The 19,451-nt window shown below is 39.4% G+C and overlaps 1 protein-coding gene across 1 annotated transcript; it reads left to right on the top strand.

Moving 5' to 3' along the window:
* The first annotated feature begins 3,850 nt into the window (after nucleotides 1–3,850).
* Nucleotides 3,851–14,939, top strand: LOC139713880 (deoxycytidylate deaminase-like). The gene is made up of 6 exons (XM_071625582.1): nucleotides 3,851–3,881; nucleotides 9,786–9,899; nucleotides 10,529–10,631; nucleotides 11,810–11,945; nucleotides 12,687–12,900; nucleotides 14,819–14,939. The coding sequence occupies exons 2-6, from the start codon at nucleotides 9,796–9,798 to the stop codon at nucleotides 14,937–14,939; spliced, it is 678 nt and encodes a 225-aa protein (XP_071481683.1). The 5' UTR covers nucleotides 3,851–3,881; nucleotides 9,786–9,795.
* The last annotated feature ends 4,512 nt before the right edge of the window (nucleotides 14,940–19,451 follow it).

The following is a 19,451-nucleotide window of genomic DNA, read 5'->3' as shown; positions in this document are numbered from 1 at the left end:
TCCCCAGATACGGTATGACAAGGCCTTGAGCACGCAGTGCACGGGGTACACGCAGAACACCAGTATAGGAGACCCTTATAACCGGCAGTACCTTGCAGGCAACTCCAACGCAGGTACTTTGCAGTACCCGTAAGTCGTTCGCAACAGAAAAACGAACCGGTTTCAAAGCTCTCACGCAGGTCACACGAAATACACGCAAGTAGAAGGCAAGTAGCACGCGTCTAGCAGGTAGACACAAGCGCGAAAAATCCCTATTCGCAACAAGCCCGCGTAGCTTGCCCGGAAAGGTGTGACACGGCCTGGTGTGACATGGCCTAAGGCCGTGTCACACCTTTCCGGGCAAGCCTTGCGTGCGACTTGCGAAGAATAAACCGCAATTTTTACTACCCGGAGGTCCCCGCAGATGACCTGCACATAACAGTACCTAGCACGTATCTCACCCGTAGTCGCCCGGAGGTGCGCACGCAAATCCTTTTTACCCGTAACCATGTTTAGGCCTTGTCACACCTTTCCGGGCAAGCTACGCGGGTTTATTGCGTGTGAGGATGTTCCAGCATACCGGACAATTTCTGAGGTCGGACAAGGATTTGGGCGAGTTGTGCATGTGTCTTACTTGCTGGATGCGTTCTACTTGTGTTCTTCTTGCGGGTATACTGTGTGACCTGCGTGCCAGGCGCACGTGGGGGGGGGGGGGGGGGTGTTGAACCCACAAATGTAAAAAGACATTACCCAAAAATGTAAAAAACAATGCCCAATGTAAAAAATTTCAACCACAAATGTACGAACAGCGCCCACAATGTAAAAAACGCCCACTAATGTAGTAAAAAATTCAAACATCAACCACAAATGTGAAAAGTTGTTACATTTGTGGTTGACGTATTTCCACTAAGTGGGCGTTTATCTATATTTCGTGCGTCTTACCTCACGCTACTAGTCCGTGTATATTGTGACCTGTCGAAACAGATCCGATTTCAGTTACGAGCGACATACGGGGACTGGAGCTCTAAAACTAAGGCCTTGTCACATCGTGTCTGGGGAAGCCTGCGGGTTGACTTGCGGGGAGTTGGTTTTTTCTTTTTTGGTTTTGTTTGCTTGTTTGTTTGTTTGTTTGTTTGTTTGTTTTTTTGGTTTTTCCTGCGGAGCTCACCGCAGTGGTGTTGGCCCGCACTATAGTACCCGGAGATGCGCACGCAAGTCCGATTTGCCAGTGTCGCTGGTCATCTGCGTGCATGTTGAGGGTCAGTTACTGCCTCTCTGCTGGTTAGTTGAGAGTACAGACATTCTGTATGACTTTCTGCCATTTCAAATTACTTCAGAGGGATTCCTTCGCAGGTAAGCCAGTCGTCACCCGCCGCCCAGAAACAGAAACTTGCAGGAAAACATACACACACACACACACACACACGCACACACTCACACACACACACACACACACACACGCACGCACACACGCACACACACACACACACACACACACACAAACAAGACAGAAGACAAGCATGTTACTGTAATCACAGTAGTATTACATGCAACGATACTCCAGGGCAGGTCGGCATGCAAGTAGCAGGTAAGTGGCACGCGTCAAGCATGCAGGTAAAACGCAAGTACGGAACTCTTTAACATCTTTTTCCACCCGCAGAAATTGTACTGCTCGTACTCGCAACAAGCCCGCGTAACTTGCCCGGAGGCGCAGCTGCCCGCCGGAAAGGTGTGACACGCAGCACACCGTAACACACAGACAGACACACGCACACACATCTCCCCCGCCGAACTCTCCTCTATGTTATACTACTAGTATACCATAGAGATATATACTAAGAACTTTAGTGTGTACTATACCCACACACACGCACTCGTCTCCGTACACGTACACATTATTTTACAAGAAGTGCACTGCTATCCTAGAAAAGTGAGTCTATTTATATTAACGTACTATAGTACTTGTTTTTACATTTTGTTGTGGGTAAAACGTTTGAAATCATTTCTACATTAGTGGGCGTTTTCTACATTTGTGGGCGATGTTAAATTTCTACATTTGTGGGCGTTTTCTACATTTGTGGGCGATGTTAAATTTCTACATTTGTGGGCGTTTTTACATTTGTGGGCGTTTTTACATTTGTGGGTTTAACGGGGGGGAGGGGGGTGACAACTCCGAAATCCGTCTGAAGGAATGGCAGAAGTCCAACAGAAATGACAGAATGTCATTATCTTGGCCGCGCTGACCGCACACGGGGACTGCGAAGTACCTGCGTGGGAGTTGCCTGCGAGGAGCTGCTCAAAACTTGGCTGCGGGTAAATCGGACTTGGGTGCGCAGCTTCGGGCAACTACGGGTGAGATAATTTTCCTATACGTGCTGGAAAAACCTTACTCGCAACAAGCCCGCGTAGCTTGCCCGGAAAGGCGTGACACGGCCTTTAGGCTACCGAACTCATTCGGTGGAGACAAAAACCAACTGCACTTAAATTTATTTTTGTGATGATTGTGGAGGAGCAGAAAGTTACCAAAATGTGCCGTCAATGTCCTGCACATTTTGGTAAATTTACCAAAATGTGCAATTTACCAAAATGTGCCGTAACACACTTCTTTCCTGAAGTCGCCTGACAATTAACCAGCAAAAAAAAAAAAAAAAAAAAGTGTGTGTGTGTGTGTGTGTGATCTTATTTTTTATATAGCCTAGCTATGATGCTCTTGTAAGTGAGTGGAGCTTTATAGTGATTCAATATATTATTCAAGTGATATATTATGTCTGACATGTCGATATTTTTGGTGCACGTCACGAGACCGACATCCACGAGTCATACAGCCCACGAGTTATACAGCCCATGAGTCATACAGCCCACGAGTTATACAGCTCACGAGTCATACAGCCCATGCCTATATAGTGTCGAACTATATCTTATGACTCGTGATGGCTGTATGACTCATGGGGGTGTTTCATAAAGCTGCTCGTAAAGTTACGAACAACTTACGAGCGACTGGTGATCAGTTCTTGTGCTGAATTATGGAAATTCTGATAAGTATAGCACATCAGAACTGATCACCAGTCGCTCGTAAGTTGTTCGTAACTTTACGAACAGCTTTATGAAACAGGGCCCGGGACCTGTTTTCAACTTAATGTCGAACTCGTGCGTACGTGGGCTCAATGACTCGTGGGTGTTGGTCTCGTGGGATCACCCCAATATTTTCTCGTGAAACTTATCAGTGGGATTGATTCATAATCGAGTTAAATAGGCCCTATGTTGAAGAGAGATTTTTGCAGTATTAATTGAAAAATTGACTTGTTTGTGTTTTGAATTGTATTTGTATTGTTTTTGTTCATGTTACATCCAGAATGGGTTATTTCCTGAATGATTTGAATGACATCAATAAATATCGAGGGGAAAAAGTGTGTAAAAAAGGGGGGCAACACCCCCCACCCCACCCACCCCACCATGGCTCCACGGTCCTCTAAATGAATTACTGGTAGGGGCCGTAGGCCTATACACACTGTACTAGTATACTAGTAGGCCTATGTGATCCCGCGCTCCCGACATCCATCGAGCTGTCTGGGTTTCGGGTCGGCTTGTCCAGAGTCGAGCTAGAAACGAGTTGTCTCGGAGCCTTCCCGCGTCTTCATTCGAAAACACAGCTGCACCATGCATTGGTAGATGCACGTGAGCAGCTAGCAGGGTGCTAGCGGCGGGGGAAACTGCATTATCGACGGGCACGCAGTGGCGCAGCCCCACAGCTAGCTAGCCACGCACGTTAGAGCTAACTGCTACGCCTAGCTATTTTGGTACACTTCACACCATATTCCACAGCTTGCAAAGCCAAAGGGGCCAATATCTGCTCTGAGTCTGTGATACCCATTGAGAACCCGACAGTGATTCCCGGAAGCGCGGTAAGGAGCTTGGGGTTGTGTAGATGGTACAGTATCAATAATCTTGCCCTTGGGATAGCTGCAAGAGGAAACGAGAAGTAGGCCTAACACGGTTATGCACTACGCCACTGCACTACACGAGTTGTGCTTACTATCCAAACAATTTGTGTCGGCTGAGCTCCATACAGGAAGGGCCCCTGTTCACCTTGTGGATGCGCATGTCGTTACCATGTCAATGACTTAACTTTTATAATACATATGTAACTAGGCCCTATGTATATATTGTTTAATTCTTAAAATATTCAGGTCATGAAATAACTCTTTCGCGATCGGTTTGCATAGACCACGACCAGGGACATCAAATTATGCATTGAAAAATATAAAAGCTATTTAACATGTTACTACTTAACTTATACTAGGTTTTTAACGTTAGAGGTTCTAGCAAGTTAATGTAAATTTGTGCAAGATGAAAATCCAAAAATTGTGTGATGTAGAAATCTAGAATTACATATAAAACTACTTTACACTCTTTAGTACTAATATAGGTATAGGATTCTGTTTTCATGCAGAGAGCAACAGTGCGGCATAGGTCAAATGTAAAATGAAGTGCATGTTTTTCTACATAAACAGTGGCAGATCCACACAGGGGTGCACTGGACACGTGCCCCCTCCCTTTTTTAATTGCTTTTGGAATAAAACGAAAATGAAAGAAATAAAAAGAAAATGAATGGGGGCATGCATGTGCGCCCCTTTAATCTTTCAAAAGGCACATAGACCCGGTGGTTTAGTCGAATGCGCACATGGGCAGATGGCGCAAGTTTTCTACAGAGACCTATACCAGTTCGGGAAACCCACTCACAAGGGGGGCCCCTTCTTATAAGTAACCCGTCCCCCTTATAAGTAACCACGTCCCCCTTATAAGTAACCCCCGGGGCACCCCTTATAAGGAGTCTCCACGCTTTTTTGCAATGCAACGCGAAAATGAAAGGACTGCGGCAATTCGCTTGATTATGTCCATAAAGCTTCACAAGTTTCCTAGTTACTCACGAAATTTGAGCAAAATCGGTTTGAGGCATCATATCTAAAATCATGGATTTAAATGCGATGTCAAACGACCCATGCGAATGCTGAAATGCGAGCGATTACTGGCGTGAGTGTCGCCAGGCGCGGCGGCGCGGCAATGCTTGAGTGCAGACGTGGCGACTGAGCATGTACTCAAAAATTCCCTCCCATATACAAGATAACATGTCATAACGAAGATACAGAAAGAAGTACATATGACCTTTGACCCCAATTTGCACAGACAAGATGGCATCTGAGCAAAAAGTGGTTATTTTGTGAAATGATCCTTGTAACTTGGTCTTTGCGTGTGCAAAATATGGGAACGATAGGACATGTATTCAACAAGATACATGATGAAACATCTATGACCTTCGACCCTTATTTACATACCCAAGATGGTGTCCGATCAAGTAGTTGTTATTTTAGGAAATAATGAACGTGACATGAACTAAACATGTGCAAAATATGGGGGTGATAGAGGCTGTTTTTCTTGAGTTATTGCAAAGAAAGTTGCAGAAAGAAAGAAATATCTCAATACATCGAAGATGAGCTTTAATTTCAACCAAAATTTTTGATGTGAACCTGACATCGTATGAAACAACGAAGGGAACATTCACGGTAGCGTTAAGTCTCAGCTACAACATATTAAAATCTGGAAGAAATTTACCGAAGGGTAAGGGAGCTAGTGCTCGATAAAGATAGTCATGTCAATTTTCATTTCCAGAAAAACTGCATTCCCATAGAGATAACACGTAAACTGGTCAAATTTGACAAGATTACTTTCAATCCATTTTTACGAGGTGATGCCGTCATCCAATCAAAATTTTGTAATTTTACGTTTGAAAAAACATTAAATAAGCTACAACATACTGGAATCTGGGTGAAAATTGGCAAAGGATTAGTGAGATACGCTCGAATGAACTTGAAATTTGATGACGTCATTTTGAAAATTTGCTTTGTTTACTTTATTAAGAAATTTGATATATTTTAATCATTTTGCCAGCATTGCCACAGCATGAAATGACATGTACAACTCATCAGCTTTCAGAATATGTAAAGAAAATGGGGGGGTCACCGTCCATCCTGACGAATAAAATCGGATTTAAAATTGGCGGTTTTTTGGCATAGTTGCACTGTATATCGCTATTGACGCGCGCGCGGAATTTCAACTTTGACGGGCCCGTATGACGTCATATTGAGTCAGATTGACTTGAAACTTTGGTAGAATTATTCCTTGACATTTCAAACATCCGATCCGTGTGAAAAACCGGGAAATTTATATTGCATATGAGCTGTGCTTGCGTATATGCGCGCACGCGTACGCGTCCGTCCAATTTTTTCAATTTTTCAAAAAATGCTGCAAATGGTCTGAAACGGATGCAAAAAAAATTTGAGCTCGATTGGAGCATACAAATATTTCAACGCGCGCGTACGCGCACGTCTTAGGGTATAGATGATTTTTGAGAATATGGGTAAAATCCGCTTGACTTGAAATATATGTGACGTAAATTTCATTGAAAAATTCTAGTCCATTAATGAGATATGAATGAGAATGTGTTTTCATATAATGACGTCATAGTGACGTCACGGTCGACTGATCACTATGATTTTATTAGATCTGTCGTCTTTGTGACATGATACATATATGGTATAATTTTGAAATTGATAGGAGCAGCACCTTCTGAGCTAATCGCTGCACAACTTTTGTCCAGAAATAAATAAAGAATCCGTACAGATACAATAGGTGATCCGAAGGATACTCGGATCACCTAAAAAAGAAGAAAGAATCCGTACAGATACAGAAGGTGATCCGAGAGGATACTCGGATCACCTAAATATTGGAAGGGGTGAGCCTCGAACCAGGGACCTTAGGATTACGAGTCGGATGCGCTATGCAATGACCTATTTCATGCTCCATAGGCCCTGTGTATTAAGCAAAATGACGTTGCATCGAACCCACGTGCCATTTTCAACCAAGTTTTTCGACGTGATGCCGACGTCGTATGAAAAAATGGAGGGCACATTTAGGATAGCCCAAAGTCTCAGCTACAACATACTAAAATCTGGGAAAAATTCACCGAAGCATAAGTGAGCTAGTGCTCGAAAAAGATAGTCATGTCAATTTTCACTGCCAGAAAAACTGCTCTCCCATAGAGAAAACACGTAAACTAGTCAAATTTTACAAGGATACTTTCAATCCCTTTTTACGAGGTGATGACGTTATCCAATCAAAATGTCGTTTTTACATTAATGAAAGAACATTTCATAAGCTAAAACATACTGAAATCTGGGTGAAAATTGGCGAAATTTAAGTGAGATACGCTCGAGTGAATTTGAAATTTGATGACGTCATTTTGAAAATTTACTTTTTTTACTTTATTAAGAAATTTGATATCTTTTAATCATTTTGTCAGCATAGCCAGCCCATCAAATGACATTTACAACTCATCAGCTTTCAAAATATGTAAAGAAAATGGGGGGTCACCGTTCATCCTGACGAGTAAAATCAGATTCAAAATCATCGGTTTTTTGGCATAGTTGCACTGTATATCGCCATTGACGCGCGCGCGGAATTTCAAATTTGACTGGCCCGTATGACGTCATATTGAGTCGGATTGACTTGAAACTTGGTGGAAATATTCCTTGACATTTCAGACATCCGATCCGTGTGAAGAAATTGGAAATTTCTATTGCATATGAGCTGTGCGTGTGTATATGCGCGCGCGTACGCGTCCGTCCGATTTTTTCAATTTTTAAAAAAATGCTCCAAATGGTCTGAAACGTGTGTAAAAAAATTTTGAGCTCGATTTGAGCATACAAATATTTCAACGCGCGCGTACGCGCACGTTTTAAGGTAAAGATGATTTTTTAGAATATGAGTAGAATGCGTTTGACTTGAAATATATGTGACGTAAATTTTATTGAAAAACTCCATTCCATTAATGAGATATGATTGAGAATGTGTTTTCATATAATGACGTCATAGTGACGTCACGGTCGACTGATCACTTTGATTTTAGTTCGATTGCCGTCTTTGGGACACGATACATACATGGTATAAGTTTGAACTTGATAGGGATAGCACTTTCTGAGCTAACCTCTGCACAACTTTTGGGGAGAAATAAAGAAAGAAGAAGAAGAAGAAGAAAGAATCCGTACAGATACAGAAGGTGATCCGAGAGGATACTCGGATCACCTAAAAACGGGAAAAAAAGAAGAAAAAGAAAAAAAAAAAAAAAAAAAACTCGCCTGGAAAGGAGGGGGGAGGGAGAATAGTGGGGGGGGGGGGGGGAGACAGAAAACCAAATCAAACAAGATAAAAACAAAACATGATGATGACGCGGACAAAATGACAATGTTTATTGTGTTCACACAAGAATTCCGTGTTCTGTCAGCTGAAATACAAACATTTTCGGCTCGCTCGCTGCGTTTGCTCGCTAAAATTTATATAAATAAAGAAGGTAAGAACAAAACGTGATGATGACGCGGACAAAATGACAATGTCTATTGTGTTCACACATGTCATTTTATATTTACCAAGCAAAATGTTTCACGGAGCAGCGGCTGCAATTTCTATCGTTCTGAAGCGATCACCAATTGGATCAAAAGAATGCGCCAACGGTTTCGAACATATGGGGGGGGGGGGAGGGGGCGCAAAAAAATCAAGCAAGATAAGAACAAAACGTAATGATGACAAAGGAAATGTGCACATTTCGGCTCACTCGCTCGTACAATTTGGAGTATTTTTTTCAAATCCACAGTTTCTTGGTATAAATCGTTATCTATAAGGCCGTCACTATTATCTTGATTGGGATTGTAAGATTAAATAAGCAAAAAATGACAAGAATTCAATGTTTTGTAAGCTGAAATACAAAAATTTTTGACTCGCTCGCTGCGCTCGCTCGCCAAAATTTATAAAAAAAAAAAGAAAAAAAGAAAAGAAGATGTGACGATGACGCGCACAAAATGACAATGTCTATTGTGTTCACACATGTCATTTTATATCAAGCAGGAAATATGTTACACGGAGCAGCGGCTGCAATTTCATTCGTTCTGAAGTGATCGCCGATTGGATCAAGAGAGGACGCCAACAGTTTCGAACATATTTATGGGGGGCGCAAAAAAAAATCAAGAAAGATAAGAACAAAACGTAATGATGACGCAGAAATATGCAAATTTCGGCTCACTCGCCTCGTACTAATTTAGAGTACTAGTATTATAAGTCCTCAGTTTGTTGGTATAAATCGTTATCTATAAGGTCGTCACTATATCTTGATTAGAATTGTAAGATTTAATGAGCAAAAATGACAAGAATTCCATGTTTTGTAAGCTGAAATATAAACATTTTCGGCTCGCTCGCCAAAATTTATCCAAAAAAGAAAAGAAAAAAGAGATAAAAACAAAACGTGATGATGACGTGGAAATATACAAATTTCGGCTAACTCGCGCGTACTAATTTAGAGTACTTTTGAAATTCCTCATGCACTTTGTTGGTATAAATCGTTATCTATAAGGCCGTCACTATATCTTGATTGGAATTGTAAGATTTAATTAGCAAAAAATGACAAGAATTCCATGTTTTGTAAGCTGAAATACCAAAATTTTCGGCTCGCTCGCTGCGCTCGTTCGCCAAAATTTATCAAAATTCAGTACATTTAAATCACCCTCAAAAGACCCCTTTAAAGTGCTTGAAAAAGCATATCATGTGGACTTTGTTTAAAGTCCCTACCGGGATGGGGTTGGGGTTGAACACTTTTTCAGAAATTAGGGGCGCAATTTTCGCGCTTGCCCCGTGCGCCGTTTTCCCTAGATACGCCACTGCCAGAGATTATTAGTGATTGTGACCTGTGCTTCAATCACTAGAAAAGGCAGAATGGAGACTCCTCCTCGACCTCACAAGAATCTTCCTGGCAAAACTGCAGAGGAAATTGCTGCCGTTACCCCAACCAGGAACAAGAACAGGAAAGGCACAGCAGAGTAAGTCCACATTCTAATTTGTTTTGTCTTATTTTGTCTGTGGTGGGTCCACAGTATGTCATGAGGTATGGATCGTTCATTTCAATTACAGAACAAAATCTGGACGTGTGGTTCAATTTTATAAAGAGGAATTTACTTTAGACACAATTTCATAGATGGATCCAGTAAATGCAGACTAGATATAGGGTAGATCTATTGAAGAAGAGCACATTATTTAAGTGTGAGGAGAGTTAAAAAAAAATGTAGAATTTTTACAGTTTTGGGTTAAAGCCTTGTGCTGTCTTTGTATGATGAAACGGCCACAATTATTCTTGTGCAGAAATGTACAGTAAGAGAATGTTGAAAAGAGAATTTCACATGTCTCCATGCTTCTAGTGCATAATGAAAGAGCACCTGTCTCATTTAGAAGGCAGGATGAATAATATCATTATGACAATTTGTCATAGATAAGCAGAGAGAATGTGTACTTTTTACATTTAGATATTGTTAATGTCATTTTAGCTTGTATTTATATTCATGGCCATTTTCAAGATGCATGGGAGCCTTTCAATTTTTTTTTCTCTCCTTTTTTGGTTAACTTTACTTAAGTGTGTATGTAGGTAACAAAAGCACATAATTATCATATGCAGGGACACAAAAGTTTCAAAGAGAGCTGACTACCTTCCCTGGGATGACTACTTCATGGCTGTAGCATTTTTGTCTGCGCAGCGGAGCAAAGATCCAAACTCTCAGGTAAGTTAAGAATGAACATTGGCAGGACGAACATTCAAGCAGCTTCACTACAGACCAAAAATACACTCACCCTCTCACCTCCTCGCCCCCCCCCCCCAAAAAAAAAATATATATATCAAATAAATTGGTAAAGTGGGCACCAGAATAGCCAAAGTATTATTGCTTTTATTGTTATAATTATTATGATTATGATTATTCTTATTCTTATTATTTCTGTTATTATTGTTATGATTATAATCATTATTGGTATTAGCAGTAGTAGTAGTAGTAGTACAGTGGACTCCCGTTACAACGAACACGGTTATAACGAAATTTCGTTATAACGAAGTAAATCTTCTGGTCCCAAAATTATCACCATTAAAGTCTATGGTGCAAAATTCGCTTATAACGAACACGGTTATAGCGAAATTTCCGTTATAACGAAGTCTTTTCCGAGCGCCACAGACAAAGAAAAACAAAAGAAATGTGCTCCGTTATAACGAAATGCGAATATTGCTTTCGAAAATACGTAGCGGAACAAGCATTTATAGCGTCTCTGCATGGGTGAGCGCTACACACCACTGTGTGTTCGCTCCTTGTGTCACGCACAGTTTCTGAGGGGAACTTGCGTTTATTATTGTAATACAGTTATCCCATCACATTTCACATAGCTTTCCAGTGCAAGATGAGTATTCAGCAAACAGAATATGATATATATACATGGTTTTCTTGTTTTCGTTATATATTGTATTTGTTCGGTTATAACGAAATTTCGTTATAAAGAAAGAAAACTGCCGGTCCCGAGCATTTCGTTATAACGGGAGTGCACTGTAGTTGTAGTAGTAGTAGTAGTAGTAGTAAGTAGTAGTAATAGTAGTAGTAGTAGTAGTTGTAGTATTAGTAGTATAATTCATTCTTTTGCAATTTCCTAGTCTGCCAAGACATGTTACATGAAAATATTGAAATTCATTATGATTTGTTTCTTCATGCAAACACACACACCCACACACACATAAACCACACATGATTTGTAAAACAAAGAATAACACACACAAAAAAAGAAGGGTCAAACAGCCCACTGGAAGAAGTGTGCTTAGTGTTGAATGTTTTGATCTAAACATATTCTGCTGGCTACTGAATGTACAGTGGCAAGGTAGTTAAGTCAGTGTTCTGTTTGGTCTTTATTACCATGCCACCAGGTTGGAGCATGTATAGTAAATGAAGAGAAGAAGATTGTGGGTATTGGATACAACGGCATGCCAAATGGATGCAGCGATGATGAGTTGCCATGGACACGGACCCACGACGACTGGTTGGAGACGAAATATCCATATGGTAAGACAAATAAGATGACACCTTTATCTTCTTTTGTGGGTAGATTTGGAGTGTGGAGCTTGGACTTATTTATCATGTTTACTAAAGGAAGCAAACAATCAAATGCCCTTAATATAGCCGGCTCTCTGTGCTATATTCTTGATTTCATTGGAGTCCAGGCAACCTTAATTTCGAGGAATTTCTTCAGATTTTGTGTGCCATCACAGTCAAGTTAAAAAATGTTACAAAGGGGTTTGTCCAAAAGTTTGATATTTAGAAAAGAAATGTTTTGTCTGTGTTTGTTTGTAGGTTGATGATTGAGTAGCAAGCATCTCCAGGCAGCCTTTACATAAAGCATGAATTGATTTCTTTAGCTTTTAAAACATTGATTGTGGAATAAAGTTTCTGGTATGAAATTACATTGGCTTGCCCACATTTACACATGCAATTATCGACAAAAAATAACCCACAAACCCCTCCCCTAAACCCCCCTCCCCCCAAAAGAGTTAAAGACAAAACATGCCCCCTCTCTCATCCAAAAAAATAAAAACACACCAAAATGATAATAACAGAAATATCTGATGAACAGGTAATACAGAAGAAACTTCTTTCAGTTGCCTTGTGCACTTCCTGTAAGATTGCAAAGATTTACTTCCTGAACTGTTTCATCTCATGAGTTGATCTAACATTCTTTGATATTTATTCTCCATGCCTAGCACATGAAAAGGATATTAAGTGATTCTCACAATTTTTGAATTTTAGTTTGCCATGCCGAGCTCAATGCCATCATGAACAAGAATTCTGCGGACGTTAAAGGATGCACAATGTATGTCGCCCTCTTCCCCTGCAACGAATGTGCCAAAGTCATCATCCAGTCAGGCATCAAGAAAATCATCTTCCTCTCTGACAAGTATCACGACAAGCCCGTCATGGTGGCATCCAGGCGCATGCTCGATTATGCCAACGTGGAATACAGGTAAGTGCCCCTCTAATCACATTATCTGTCTCTAAGAGTTTTGTGGTGCTTTAAACCAGGGAGGTGTAAGAAAAGGAGAGACAACTCGTTCGTAATTCATGCAAACACATGTTTGGTTTCAAAGCGTTACAATGGGATGTCTATCATTCCACTATACGCTTTGAAGTCATGCTCGGCACCGCTCTAGTTGCAAGACGAAGCTCGGAGACGAAGAATGCATTTCACCTTTCGTTGAATTACAAGCTTTATTCCCCCGTAAAATTTTAAATGAAATACTCAAATTGATTAAGAGTACAAGGAAAGAATTCAATATTATAAACATGTATTTCTAGTTTCTTCGTAATGCGCAAATCGAAATGAAATGAAAATTAGGCCCTCTTAAAAACCTAATATTTTTCTGTAATGCACACATTTCCGCATGTTAGTTTTCTATCCTTTAATCTGGGATATTTTGATCTTTCAAATAAAGTACTCCGCCAGAGCGTGCTCCAGCGTGCTTTTAAACTATTTGCTGTTAAAATTGTCAGTTTTACACTGCATTTTGATTCGCTGCTCTTATTCAAGGTATACAAAGTCATTGTTGCCATCACATTGAAAGAGAGAGAGAGCGAAATGCAGTAGGAGCAAGTATTTCTAGATGTGAGAGCGCTAGTCCCAATTATTGATGCTCTCTTTTGTCAAAGCACCTGATTTCCACCTGTTGTTAAGCGCATAACTTCTCGGTGGTGCCGCGCATCCTTCAAAGGAGAGCAGGAGTTGTCTCTCCTTTTCTTACACTTCCCTGTTTAAACTTTAGAGAAGATTGTGAGCTGACTGATATATGCCAAATTACTGTATTTCTTATGCCACTTGTTTTGTTGTTGATCACAAAATTTGTCCAATTTCAAATTGTTGTATATGTCCCAATTCACAAAATATTCAGTAAACAATCCCTTACATCACTAGATTTTGTGTTATATTTGATTCATAGACAGTAGCTTTGGGGTTTCTGGATGTAGAGGTTAGTGTAAAAAGAGGAGTGACCCGATATGAACTTAAATACAGCAGCCATCACAAATTAAAATACTCGAAACTCTCCATTCGCTTTATGAAAAAAAAAATATGAAAATGTGAGCTCTTGAAAGATAATAACAACTGTCTGCAGCTTCTTTTCCTCCAAAAGGTGATCATTTTGAAGTTTTTGTAACTCGACCAATATTTGTTGTTCAATTTCGTGAAGATCAGACTACAAGGAAAATTCATGAAGATTAAAACACCATGAAATATACCACTGTTACATACAGTAATTGGCATATGAAGTTTGCTCATGATATCAGTGTTTGTTTTTTGCTGAAAATTTGTGTATACTTTGTATGCAAAACTTATGTACCCACAGTATATGTGAAACAGCAACCATCTTATTGATTGTACTCCATTCATTCAAACTGTCCAGAACATCTTGCAGGAAGGCATATTTAAGGAAGCAGTCAACAAAAGCTTGCATGTCAACATAAATGAAATACTTTGGCCATCTGATTCTCATGAATAACAAAACCTTGCTCTATGCACAATGATATTCTTCCTCCCGTGAACAAAATAAAACTTGTGTTTTTAACCTTTGAGATCATTTATGTGAACGACCTTCCATGAAGTCCTGCATATGAAGTTTTCTGACAAACAAGGCAGTACAGTGAAATCCTTGATGTTTTTGTTTAAGTTAAGTGTTTTGACACGGTGTTTTGTGTACAGGAAGCTGTCCTATTGAGCTGCATCAAATCTTGTTTAGATCTGGATCCCTCACCTAATATAAATGTTTATTCATGTCAGAATCATCATATGGCGGTAGGCCCTTTGTTAGGAAGAGGACATTAGGTGTGCCCCATAGCTGAACTCTTCTCAACCTTAATACATTGTACTGTCTTAAAAATCTGATTTTCAGGCAATTTACACCGTCAAAACAAGAGCTCACCATCGACTTTTACGCTTTGGACCCAGATGCCAGACCAACGATAGATGACGAAGTGTCCTCTTTAGTAAATGGGATTGATAGACTAGCATGAAAGGTGTAAGGTGATATGTACAGTATTATAAGAGATTATTTATAGCATCCCTCGATGGAACAAATGAGAGTATACAGGGTAATAAGAGTGGTACTTTTAACTGTGTTTTGTATTGCTTGAAGTTACCAGGTTTCAGAGAGGGTTAGAACTTTAACCTGCTGAAGACTTTTCCAGAGTATACTTGGGCAGTTGTCAATGCAAAATGTAAGTTTTCATACAGCAAAAACAGGTTAAAATGATTATAACATAAATCTATCAGAGGTTACTCTATCACGTCTTTCATGGTAATACATGTATGTAATGCAAACAGCACAAAACTAAAGTCACTGGATATGGTGCATTTGTATGCCTTTTTGGTCTTAAGTGCTAATTTGTGGCTTGTTGGCCACATTGAGTTGACCTCAACCATAAAAGCATTGTCAATATGACAGCATTTTCATGATAGGCAAAGGATCAACAAGTGTAGAAACAGTGGTGTGACTGAAGGTGAACTTGATGGCCAGTTTATAGTTTGTGATGATTTTTGTCTACCATTTTACCTTTTGAAAGTGCCTGTGGTAATATTCTGTGGCAGCCTTGATCTAGTTCTCATGTGGATGTCGTGTGTTTAGCTCTAACATCATTTTCTGACAAATTTCCTGAAATATATGGAAGTAAAAAGCTTTTGCTGACGTCTCATTGATGTCTCCGCGAGATCTCCTAGTCGGGGGCCAAGTTGCGACCAAGTGGCTGAGACTGATTAGTTTTCAAGGTCTCCAAGATGACTCTGCAATTTTGCGTTGACCCATTCGCAACTTTGCGTTGACCCATTGGCGACTTAGCAGAGACCTTGGAATAATGTCTTCATGACTGAAGAGACATCTCAGAGATGTTGCAGCGACATCTTTGTGACTTCTGGATGAATGAATTGTCATCTTATTTGAAGATGCCTCTGAACTCACCCTGCAGTCCCCTTCTTGCTGAGAGCACAAATCATTTTGGGGTCTCTTGAGTTGTGCAAGTCATGGAAGTCATGGCGAAGTCTCCTCCAGTGAGATACGCTCTAGGCTTGTGGTAGTTTTTTGTAAGGGCTTAGAAATAAAATATGTCAATCTAAGCTTGATATATATGTATTCCACAGGGGCAAGGAAACTTATGAATTTTAGTTGAATTCAGGTGAATGTGGCAATATAAATGCTGTTACAGAGCTATTTGGGATTATTATTATTTTTTTTTATATATATGATTGACAGACAGGACCTGTTGATGAGTCACTCAGTAGCAATTGACAAGGCATTTCAATCCAATATTTTTTTAAAATACATGTACATGCAGTCTCCTTTGTATACTGGTAGTTACAAGTATCATACAGAAAAAAAAAAATCATGTGACTTTTGAGGTGCTGTTTGATAAGTATTTTATGTGTAGGCGACTCCCAGTTCATCAAAGTCCTCGTGATGGGCATTTTTCTTTTGTTGTATCGAAATCTTGCTAGAGGTGAAGAGTAAGCTATATGTATATATATATACACTGTGTATATATACAGACCTGTATATGATAATTTTGGGACTTGAATTTTTACTTTGTTGTAACAAGAATTTTGTCATAACCATGTTTGTTTTAATGGGAGTTCAAGCATTGTATTAATTAATGATGTAATCTGTTTACTCTGTTTGAAAAAAAAAAAAAAAAACTGTGTCAGCACTCATTCAGCCACTGTGCTTGATGTATTTCGGGACAAGGTACTTTCAATGAATACCTCCATTTTGTAGCTCTTATGCATTTCGTTCCAAGACATGACATGTACTGTGTCATGTAGAGGACAGTTTAATGTGCCAAGTCTTCCACAAGTCAACACAGTGAAAGACTGCACTTTTTTGATCGCAGTTTTTCTGGATGCAATTGATGAATTATAGGCCCTGGTTTGAATTAAGGATTCACAAACCAGAATGTGAAATACAGCATTTTGAAGGACACAGCATAGACTGAAATAATACTTTTCAGTCGTTGTAAGAGTCCAGGGGTCCGTTTCATGAAAGTCTGATGAGAGACTTTCCGCTCGTAAGACACACTAATTAGAGACTTCTTGAAATGGATTTGAAAGTCTCTCATAGCTGTGTTTGAGGGACTTTATTTGTTGGCCATTCTGAAATTTATGTAGAGACTTTTAGTTGATGACTCGATGTTCATGTTTTCATGATAAAGTATGGTATAATTAGGTACACTTACGTATCTGATGAAACAGACCCTAGATTTTTCCAGGTGTATGATACTGAGTGTTTATTTGATTTTAAATTCTTACAAATATTCAATCATGATTAAAACCCTAAGGATGTAAACACACGCACAAACAAACAAACAAATAACTACAGAATCTGAATGAGCTTGAGTGTGATGCATATGTACAGTGAATGTTGTACAATGTCATTTTTCAAAGATGACAACGATCATAGATAGTGCAGTGAACTTTGCTTAATTGATGCTGAAGCTATATTTTGGTCATACAGCCAATCTTGGCCAACTTCAGCATGTGATTTTGTACTTTACATTTTGTACATTGAGAGCCCAGATTTACATGGAATGCAAAGTGTGTGTATTCAGATATGCAGACATTTTCTTATAGTTTATGGTAATCCATATGTGTGAAATCAGAGTACAACTGTATATATGCACGACATCATTTGAGAGGTACATGTATGTATAATATAACACCATAGGTATTTTAACAGAAGAAAAAAGGCTAAAGTATATAAATATTATTTAAAAGTCATTTGTAAAGTAAAGTCACTTGTTGAGCAGGTGTGATATTTCTCTACAGATAGGTTGTAAACGTTATTTATATCATATGGCGAAGTATATCACTTGATTTGAAAACACCTAGTCCTCTGTGGTTGCTCTTGGATTAGAAGCATCTAATCATCACCAAAGAATAACACAGAATGACTGTTACTGCAGTCCACATGTACCTGCAGTAAATATCAGTAGGCCTACTGTATATAGCAAGTGTCTCCAAAGTAGCATCTTCAAAAACAGTCTAAAACTCACTTGCTCATTAATTCTATTGTAAAGCGCATTTGAACATGTGCATGGATACTGTGCTACACAGGTTGTATTGTGTATTGCTGTAGTACAGTACCTGTATTCGCGAATTTCGCCAAGGTCAAGATTCGCGAAATTGAAATGCTCGCGAAAGTTCTTGTCTCTCAATGCGCCAGTACAGCAGAACGCCATTTGCAATTCGCCAAAATGTAATGCCGCAAAAAAATTTTGCTGTACAGTTATTGCTATCAGTGATTTTGTGTTGAGCCAAGGTTTACTGGTGTTAGATGATGGTTCATGACATACATGTGAAGTACATTATTGCATGTACATCTGTATAATCAACTGTTTATTAGGGGAAAAAAATAAAGATGTACAGTTTATGTAATAGCACTCCATTTTCAGTGACTGTCTGAGAGTCACACAAACGGCAAAACTACATAGTACAATGTTTCTCATGTTCTAATGCAATAGCAACGGAAATGGTTCAACTCTTATGACTTAGAAATCTTTCACAAATTCCCTAAAAAATATGAAATAAAATAAATCCAAACATATTGTATCCTTCATACTGAAATATTGTGGAAATGTAATTGGGTTAATATTCATAATTTTCATAAATTTTGTGTCTGAGTTCATTCAAACTTCTGTTTAATACTTGAAAACCTCGTTATTATGAGCTGCGTGGGACCCCTGAAATTTCCTCATTATATCGGGTATTTCGTTATGATCAGGGATAAAAAAACAGTACATGAAAAAAGGAATAGGACCTGCAGAATTACCTCGTTGTCGGGTATATCGCCGTCTGACCACGTTATAACCAAAGAGTATAGAAGCGCACGCAGTGCGTGCGCTTCTATACTCTTTGGTTATAACGAGGTTCCCCTTTGCTGTGCGTTAAAATGTGTTTGCAAATGAAGTGGCATTTCACTTTGATAAGTGTTACTCAATAGAAAAAGGGAAACTACGGTTATTGGGGGTTTTTTTCAGACTGTTCCTTTAAGTTGAACAACAGTAAATTGGTTATAGTCCAGAGTTTCAGAATTTATAGTGATAGGGATAAGGAATAAGAGTGTTTTAAAAATTTATAGCAAATCACAACGAACAAGGATGGTGATGTATAGCAGCTTCACCGTAAGAATGTATACGTGGGGGCTCAAAGAAGCGGAACAAAAGAAAAAAGCAGGCATAAATTCTACACAGGTGACGTTAAGCAAGCGGTATTGTAATGGAATTGCATTGCTACACTAAATTTTCTGCAATAGTGAGCCTCCTACTCATGCGTTCTTGTGGTGAGCCCCCACTCGTGCATTCTTATGATGAAACTGTTACCTTGCTCAGTGTAATTTTAGGTTTTTCAGAATACTAGTACAATTTATTGGATTCTCTGCTCAAGGACCATGCCCCACAAACGTTAACACGAAGATGTCCATTTATGTACTACATGATGTGAAATTATGAAAATCGCCTGGACTTTCCCCTTGATAAATTGAT

Source organism: Diadema antillarum, unplaced genomic scaffold (assembly GCF_040938485.1).
Source record: "Diadema antillarum isolate AM-2024a unplaced genomic scaffold, OU_Dant_1.0 seq00002086_RagTag, whole genome shotgun sequence".
NCBI lineage: Eukaryota > Metazoa > Echinodermata > Echinoidea > Diadematoida > Diadematidae > Diadema > Diadema antillarum.
Note: the sequence above shows the minus strand (reverse complement) of the source record. Positions and strands in the feature narration are given on the sequence as shown.